Here is a 9,734-nt window from a genome sequence, read left to right as displayed (position 1 = left end):
AAAATAATGGAGGGCGCCCTTTCACTTTAACAAGGCGACCGGTCACGAAACCGCGGTTATGTGGTACATGGTACACTCTGTGGTTTAGCATGCAGCGCCGGTGTCGTTTGTTTTACATCATCTCTGCGTCTTATTACACATGTCTTACCTCCAAATAGTCCACGTTTAATTGACATGATTGACGGCTGTTAAAGGCAACTCAGAGGCAAACATATAAGGGTTATAATTGTTATTAAGATGTGTAAGTATCTAAGTAATATTTCATTTCCAGTTCAATTTGGCAGTGTTGTTTGGACCATGTTAATGATGTTGCACAAGGAAATGCGAGTTTGGGAGGTATTAAAAACTCTGTATACCATGGTATACTTGAGGCAAAGTCAAGGGTAATTTTCAGCACTCCAGACTCCAACCGGTCTTAAACAGAGTGTTTAATACCGACCAAACATATTTATTCCCATTCAATCATAAATACCTTTTCGGTTAAAAAAAAAAAATTCGGTCCAAAAATCAAAACAAGTCAAACTCAAAAACTAGACGTTGCCAACCATTTTGTTCAACAACTTTACTTTGTGTTTTATGAAATACCCCTCTGACTATAATATGGAATGTCCCTGTACAACTCCTTTAATTGGCTTTAAGTTACAACTTATAAGGAGATTGGCGTGTGCGTTGCACACACGCAATGCGCGATGTCGCACAAAACTAGGGAGGTCGGCGTTACGGGGTCGATCTTCATTTGTATCTATTTGCGTGCGAAAGTGTGTTTCAAACTGGCGCAGTTTAACCTTTTTTTGAAACTGGAACAGTTTCTCTGATGAGATGATTACAGAGAGAAATGATGGATCTTTCCAATTATATATTTGTTTTGGATGATTGCCATATTCGAAATCGTGAAATCTGGTGTTGAAAACGATGTTTATTTCTGGGAAGTTGTGATCGCAGTCGCCCTGGGAGCGGCCATCTTGTTTTTAGCTCGTGACATTCACTCACGTTTTATGGCGAGATTTGCCGAGATTTCGTCGGACAAAAATAGAAATGACATCATAGTAAAGCCAAAGAAAATCTCTTTCGACTCATACCAAGAAGAGGTACGCTCAATTTTTTTTGTCTTCCGATTTTGGAGATTTTTTCACGACGAAATAAAGGTACAGATTGTCATGATTTTTGGGCCGAAAAATCGTTAAAAATCTCACATGATGAGTTCATGAAAGACTAAAAAAGGGGTAGTTTCTGAAAGGGTGGAATTTCAGGAGTTTGTGTGACTAGTTTTTTTGTTATGTTTCCCATGACGCTTTTTGACGCTGGGGGGTTTTGTTGTCGGGGTGCCTTCAGCAAGGTGATTAAAATATGGCGCACGGCGGTGTCACAATGGCTGCCTATTTCTTCCTCCATGCTTTATGCATGCATGAAGCAATAATATTTCAATGCTGTGATTACTGGGGTAAATTTTGGTGGATTGCTTTATTGGGGAAATTTACATTGAACAAATATACAATTCTGCTAAAAAAATTAATTTAGTAATATTTCGACTGTTTCTGAATATTTTCCAAACTTGAACTAGCCTAAATTTGCACTAAACATGTTAAAATTAGCTTATTTTTGTCTTTGCTTTTTTTTGCCCTAGGCTTCTAGTTCCTGATAATGTTTAGTCCAAAGTCTAACCAGACTGTTCTGAGTACAATGTATAATGAAGAACAAGATTCAATGGTTTTTTTTTTAATTATTCTTGAATATACATCTCTGCATAAGGCCAAAAAAAGGGGACAAAATAAGTATAAAGTTAATTCCCACTGGAACCTACATATTGGAGAAATGTTGTCTGTCATCAAATACTTCCATACTTTAAAGATATACTTTTGCTAAGTTAAAAACCCTTTTTTTTTGACCGTATAATACTTTCAACACACAGTTGGGTGAATGTTAATGCAAGGTTTCCATGCATTTCTATTTGAGGTCCCTGGATTGGCCATCCTGGTTCAAATCAACCTCAAATATGACAGCTCCGAGGAAATTTACACATACCAGCTATTAAAGGACTAGCATAAAGAGGACCTGAGAATACAAATTTAAAATAATATGATCTCATATAAATGAACTTGAAAATGTTTTCCAAACCTTTCTCAAATATTTTGAGGTGATTTGGATTTTTCTTTTTAATTTTACACCCCGCACCATGCCGACAGAATAATTAGGGTTGGACATGCCCCTTTAATGGACCATAACTTCACCATACTTTAAGATATAAAGTTATAATTGGTACCATTAGATTTCTTTTTGGAAGCTCTTTCCAATGATACCAAGTTTGTAATATTTCGACCAAAAAACCCCAAAAGTGCCGACCACCCTAACAAAACATAGCTGGGCTGGTGCAGTGTGTATTTCGAACTATGAAATACGGAAAAAATGTGGCCGCCTGATGCCACTTTTTTATTCATATATCATCTCAATGGAGGCTATTGCAGAAATGATGATAAGACATGAAGCTGGGACTTGCGTACGGGTTTTAAACGCCTGGCTTACACACATGCCAGCACAGTGGCCTTTGTCCGCTACCATCTGTGTGGGCGAACGCAGCACATTCCCCGCATACAAGCACGGCTCATACGCATCTACATCTACGCGGGTACTCGGCAAAGTCCACTTCTGGATGTTAATGCTGAGGTGAAGTTTAAGGTGCATGTGAAGCAGGGGGAAGTTCGTGCAGAAGAAAAATTTAAGTGCGAGTAAAAGAAAGTTCCAATCTTGGAGCTACTTGGCAGAGATGCATACCAGTGGGGATTAGTGGAAAGCGGGTTTGCTCCCTGGCTTCAAGGGGTTAATGAAATTCCTCCCAACATCCTCCTCCTGTTTTGTCTTTCAGCTGCTGCTCCGGTCAAAGTGCCCCGCAATTTCCAGCTTCTGGCGGAACTTGAGGAAGGTCAGAAGGGTGGAGACATTGCCGTCAGCTGGGGTCTGGAGTACGATAACGACATCACCCTCACATACTGGAACGGAACGATCCTTGGCCCACCGCAGGTAATCTCAGACTCGGACCTCAAGTTGGGGAGTCGTTGTTGTATGCCCCAACTATCACATCGTCCCAACTGAAGTTTGGACATTCCAGGCGCTAGTTGATATGGTCTCAACGTATTGTTGGAATCATCTCAACAATAGTTGGGGAATTTGCTTTAACCCTAACCCTGCCAGACGCATCACAGTGCATCAGGTGGCAAAGAACTGGTGCACTTTGATGCATTCAGCTACCACTACCAGTGCATGAATGGCCAGCTCTGAAACAATAAAAGCTAAGTCCCATTGAACAATGCCACAGTTGTATCCTGCTGTGTGCGGTGACCACAAACTCTGAGGCAGTGTGGCCTTGAGACTTTTCCCCTGATGGATCTTGCTACATTTGGCAGGCTTGTCACTTAGACAAGTGGTGCATGTTGCTACGTTTGGCAGGGTTCTAGCAAACATACCCTGGAAGGTTAGGGAGTTTCAAGTCGCCACAAATCAAAAACGATTTACCCAGTCTCAAGTCATTTACAATGCTGTTCATGTGAACCACGTCAAAGGTGTTAACTTTGTCATTGTTCGTCTTCTGTTAAGGAAGACCCGACTTGCTGTTACCTGTAAAGGTCAGGTCAGAGTCCATACAACATAATTCAAACTCAGTCAAAGGCATTCCTGTCTTATTGATCGTGGAACGCTGCCGTCCAATGATTACGGTGTTCGACTCGCGTGCCGTGGAATGTGGGTTCAAACCCTGACGGGGAACACGGTGCTTGTGTTCTTGGGCAAGGCACTTTACTACAGTTGCCTCTCTCCACCCAGGAGTATAGATGGGTACCTGTGAAGGTAGAGACTAGATATCTTAAGCTGCTGCAAAATCTGGTCTCATGGCCCGATGAACAGGGGTAATAATTGTAAAGCGCTTTGAGACCGTTGGTAAAAAATATAAGCACATATATTATATATTTTTTGATTTTAGTGTTCATCCCCTACCTGTGACAAACCCCTGCATTGACTTGTAATGTACTCTTGAGCGGACTTTGTTTGCAATAGACCTTTATCATGCTGCCACCATTCCAGTCATGTTCCCTGTTTCCAATAACAGTACAGAATGATAATTTTGGGGGGCAAAAAGGAACCAGACTATTTTTCCTTCCAGCCTCGCTTTGGCTACATTGATTTGAATGGGAAAAATCAAGATGGCCGCAACATGATACTGGTCTATAGACTCAACTACTGGTACAGTCCTGCTAGAGGTTGCTTATAGGGATGCCATTTCTCAGGCTACAACCTGAATGCAGGCTTTTTCATGTTTTAAAAAAATGAACTCCGGCATTCCATCCCTTCACAGACAGGAATAATAAATCCTCGTGTAGCATTCACAGAGAAAACAATTGTGCATGCGATGCTCCATAGCAATCGCCATGCTAGCTCAGTAGGAATTGTAAATTCAATGTAGACAAACATGTGTACATGGGTGCGGTATAGTGATCTGATACACCGTGCCCTCTGGAGACATGCACACAATAGGGGGACAAAAGATTGTATACGTCTCCACAGGGCAATTTCTATAGATGAATACGTCTCCACAAGGTTTTAACGAAATACATATATGGATTTTACTCAAAAACTAGGAATTTCCAAGGTGGGTTGATCTGTTGCAAATGAAATAGTTTTAGAAAAGGGATATTAAGTCCGAATTTCAGCCAAGGAATTAATTCTGGTTAAAATAAGAGCATTTTAAAAGAGTACTTTCAAACTCGAAAACTTTAGTACACGAGAACAAAGAAATGTCTCCACAAGGATACAAATTTCAGTATGGGTGTGTTTATGGTGTATTGCTATCGCTTTGGCATGCGTGCCTCAATCCTTCAAAATCCTTTCACGTTTTTTTAGGCCCTGGAGCAGAAACCCACTGGCATCACTGTTAAAAAACAGGAACGAGTCTCCTTACAATGGCAATAAAAAGTTTGGAGGTGATGTGGATTCAGACATGGAAGTGTGTGTCATGGAGTAACCGTAACTCTCCTCAATCCTCCAAAATTCCCCAGGAGGTTTTGGAGGATTTCGGAGATTTGAGGCTGAATGGAGGATGCATTGTGTCTGGCGCATAGGCTGTACCCTGTATTCTTTATGTTCAACCAATTCATAATTGAGCCCTGCTTTATGCTCAATATCATCCGCACTGCTTTTGAATGTCACCGGCGCTGCCTCAACCCATTAACAGTGATTGTTGGAGGATTTTGAAGGATTGAGGCAATGGTCACCCCTCCACTGAACAAATGGAAGAAATAACAGATGAATTTAGAGGATTGAGGCTGAATCCAATTATTACAATTGGAGGATTTTGCAGGATTGAGGATTCCTAGCCAAAACGGCCTAGGTATTAGGGTAAAGCTTGCAAAAGCAACGTTGCATTTTTCATGTAGCTATATTGTCAGTGAACTGTTTTCTCACAAATGTTTCTCCAGCAATTCCATTTAGACTGTAACTGTGTTGTGTTGCTTCCCTCGCAGACTCACTTTGAGGACCGCATCTACACTCTCAAGTTGAAGTGTGACAATCACTACCCCGTTAAGGCGCCCACGGTACGCTTTGTCACCAGGATAAACCTGCCTCACGTCAACGATCGAGATGGCACGGTAAATAATAGCTGTAGTTGTTTTTGTATTTTTTAACAAACGGTTGTTTTGTTGTTGTTTTTTTTATTGAAGAAACAACTTATTTGTACTTTGTACACAAAATACAATAAGTGGTGGGAAAAAATACCCTCCTTTTATCTGAAAAGTCACAGACAGTCAAAAATATCAATCCACTTCCCCTGCCATGCCTTTTACACAGACTAGTCGCCAACGGTCAGATCATAATTCAAGCAAGCACTGTGACTAGTCAAATTCAGTCAACACACAAAAGCAGGCAAGTGGTTGGCACAGCAGCCTTATCAGTTACCTACAGTCAAAGTATAGCTGTATCAAGTTACATAAACAGCCAAAGCCAGTCAATCCTGCTTCATGTAGGATGGGAGCTCTTAACTGTAGAAACAATCCTTTGACTGATTTTTACTACAAGGACAACTTGGTGCAGAACGTATGTTTGCATAGGAGGGTTAAGCAGAGAATTTCCCTGGTATGCGTTGACTTATGTGTGATAATGAGGCGTGGAAACCAGTGATGTAAAAGCTCTCATTTTTAGATACGTGCCCTATCTTCTTACAATGTTGAGAATCTAATGACTAATAACCAACTCTTTGGTTCCTTTTTTTTTTTTTAGATTGACCTGGTAAAATTGAAGAAAGAAATTGACTTGAGCAGGGTATGAACCTGTGACCTCCGGATTGCCATTTCGGTGCTCTACCAACAATCCAGCCCCATGTTGGTGATTCCCCAGTTGGAAGAGCACAGGAACGGTAATCCAGAGGTCGCAGGTTCGAACTCCGTTCCAGTCAATTTTATTGTCCAACTTAGGTGTATTATTAGAATACACCTAGTCGGTGTCCCTTTGTGGTTTATTTGAAAGTTCCTTTGCTTTCTTTGGAATGATACTTGCAGCTAGAGAAGACGTTTCCCATGCTTCAACAATGGAAGATGACGTACACCATCAAGGAATTACTGAGCGGCATCCGTAGCTGGATGGCTCGCAACAATAAAGTACGTCAGCCTCCAGAGGGGGCTACATTTTGATCCACAGTCCCCCACCAACCCCCACCTTTAACCTCTCCTTCCACTTGTGACAGCATGTGAGTTGAATTTTAACTTTTTTTGTGTTGGGTCATGGATTGGCTGTGAGCATTTCCAAAAACGTAGAGGCTGTGGCAAAATATCATGAGCCACTATCATAAAAAATGCAAATCTTTCAGTTACGTGAGGGCGCTTAACTTCCATATTCTGTGGTGCAACTGGCTTTGAACGAGGCACTATGTACTCTAGAGAAACCTATGTAGACACTCGGAGTGTGTTGCATGACCATAGTATACTAGCCAATTGCATGCAAGGGTTCACTTTGGAGTGTTCAAAACGTGGAAATGTACCCTCACTTGAGCCTCATGAGTAGACTGGTTCCCGGTCCCACAATTGTCCTTTGGACTTCGAATGTAGGGACCGGTATCGGGTAAAAGATTAGGAATACATTAGGAGGATTTCCTCCTAATGTATGCAAATTATATGCGGGGCTAGGAAAATATACCCATAATGCAACTAGGTCTGATTCCCAGCCCCTAAGTACAAAATCACAACGATAAAGGAAGCGCGGAACCATCCTATTGCAAAAGAGCAACAAGGTTACCACTAATGGGCAATTGTGGGATGATGAGTTTCGATTTTCGCTGAGTGTCTCAGGCAACTATCAATTTAGAGCCGGCGCTGCTTTGCAGTATTTGAAACCTATGCAGTTGAAATGTTTCAAATATACTTTCGTGCAAACCCTGTGGTAATTTTGCCTACTGGTTATGCTAAGAGTCATTGTTTTTATAGCCATGTGTTCAACTGTAATCCATACGCAAAGCTGTAAACATCATTTTTAATAATTAAAAAAATCACACTGCGCATGCGCTCAGGCAGTCAAGTCAATGGCTTTAACTAGGAACTAGCTACCGGTCCCTATATTAAAGGAGTGGGAACCAGTCTGCATCCGAATCGTGAGCTGATCAAATGTCGCCCTCTGCAGTCTATAACCATCCTCAATGCTATGAAAAGTGCTTGCTTAAAGGAACGTACATTGTAACGTAATTTCAAAGAACACTTATTAAGTTTCTCATTTTATAGCCAACTTAATCTGTGTGTGTGTCTGGAAGTCATTGTGTTTTTAATTGAATTTTGATTCCAAACTTTAGGCCAAAAAAAAAAGTCTCCGGTTTCTGGTATGGAGCTTGCCCCACAAGTGGTGCGGCGACGCAGCTTTTTTAAAACAAAAATTATTTTTTTTTCGTCAAATGTCGGCTGATGACTGCAAACGGTGCCAGACTAAATTTAGTGCAAAATATATGGGAGTCCAGAGAGGTCACATAAAGCTTATATTCGGCCGTAACCCCATCTAAAAACACGTTAAAATTGTGCAGCAGCAGGATTCCAGTCAAACCAGTGAGTTTGGCGGTTTTGAGACATCATCTTACATTGAAAAAAAAACTTTTTCATTTTGCCGACGCACATGGCTACGGCGACGCGCGCGCAGACCAGAAACCGGAGACCTTTTTTTTGGCCTTAGATACAGTCCGTGGCCATTGAGGTGAAAAGTGGTGTTTCTCTTTGCAAGTGTATAAAAAGTCATTGTAAATACCTTGAAGGAGTTTTTTCCCCAACATAAAAAAAATATTTCCCTTTTTTTTGTTCTTCTTTTTTTGTGGCTAACTTATTTTTGTGTATCTTTCCTCAGATAACTTTTACACTTTTGAATAGTGAGACGTTTTTAAAGTAGTTTCTACGACACAGCTTATTGTGAGCATTTGCAGTCGTTGAGAAAATACTTATCTCCAACATACACGTCATCCATCCATATTGTAGATAACCTCTTGCTGAAAGTATAGCTTGCACATACATTGCGAAAAGGCTGAACGGACCTTGTTTTTGGCAATTTATATTCAGGAAATAATTTGATCATATTGTTTTGTTTTTAAAAATGAGCAATATATGCTCTGTGTATTAAGCCGTCGATCAGTAAGTATAATGTTAATGTGTAAGAGCTTTTTTTCATGAATTATCTTTTAAAATTTCAAAAACAAAAATTCTGCTAAAAATCTGTTCAATTTCAATAATTGACATTTACTGACTGGGCCTAAAGGCCGAATCCGTGATATAATGCTGTTGTTGAATGTGAAAATATTAACAATTTGGTCAAAATCCACTTCTTTGAAGGGTCACAATTATTTAAGGGATCTCGGTCTTGAATTGGAAGGGATGTTTTCTGAAAACTTAAAAAAAAAAGATTGCACAGGGTTGTTGCTGTAGTAACATGTTTTGTTGTGAATTATATTTTTGTCTTTTGTGAAAGTTGAAACTTTTCAAACACTCTCACACGCTGTCCATGGGTGGGTGGCCATTATGGGTGCAGACCAGTAAATAGGCCCAAAAGTGCCTACGCCAGTCAAATCACAATTTGCATGCCCTGAAATTCTCCGGTATTAGAGCATTTTGAGGGTTGCGAACTTGAGGATTTGTAAAAAAAGAAAAAAAAGAATGGAAGACGTGCAGAGGACTGCGAGCTCTTATTTCTGTGAAATTTCGATGAAATTAGGCCCTACAATTGCTCTATTTTGCAATGGAGCATAGAGGCATCCTTTTTCAAAATGGCAATGGGCTTCAGGACTACTTTTAGGGGTGATCATCTTTGGATGGAATTTTCTCTCAAAAGTCATTGGTTAACCCCAAAACAATTGAACAGAAAATGAAAGATGATGAAATAAGTTTTACTTTAATGCGTCTCAAACACCTTGGAGAGTTGCGGGTATTTTTAATAATTGTGGGATGTGCGCGTAATTATCACTGAAGTCTATGGCAGTCTATTTACTGGTCTGCAACCTTATAGGCATCCTAAGCACAGATCCAGGAGGTTTATCCACCAGTGTTTGTCAAACCTTGTCTCCAGTTTGACTCTGGTTACAGTTCCATTGCAAAACTGCATACCTGGAGCCGAAGTGGAAATGATGCCAGGATTTGAGAAACAGTCATCACTTGCAAAGTTTTGTTATCACGTTTTATACTGTAGATCAGCCTTATTGAATTCTGATATTAAGAATACAAATGATGGACACA

At 40.5% G+C, this 9,734-nt stretch overlaps 1 protein-coding gene across 1 annotated transcript; it reads left to right on the top strand.

The window, feature by feature from the left end:
* The first annotated feature begins 35 nt into the window (after positions 1-35).
* On the top strand, positions 36-6,917 carry LOC119737246 (ubiquitin-conjugating enzyme E2 variant 2-like). The gene is made up of 4 exons (XM_038211444.1): positions 36-241; positions 2,861-3,015; positions 5,508-5,633; positions 6,540-6,917. The coding sequence occupies exons 1-4, from the start codon at positions 238-240 to the stop codon at positions 6,669-6,671; spliced, it is 417 nt and encodes a 138-aa protein (XP_038067372.1). The 5' UTR covers positions 36-237; the 3' UTR covers positions 6,672-6,917.
* Positions 6,918-9,734: the final 2,817 nt, after the last annotated feature.

The sequence above is a fragment of the Patiria miniata genome, unplaced genomic scaffold (assembly GCF_015706575.1).
Source record: "Patiria miniata isolate m_02_andy unplaced genomic scaffold, ASM1570657v1 HiC_scaffold_3, whole genome shotgun sequence".
NCBI classification, from domain to species: domain Eukaryota; kingdom Metazoa; phylum Echinodermata; class Asteroidea; order Valvatida; family Asterinidae; genus Patiria; species Patiria miniata.
This window is presented reverse-complemented; position numbering and strand designations above follow the sequence as displayed.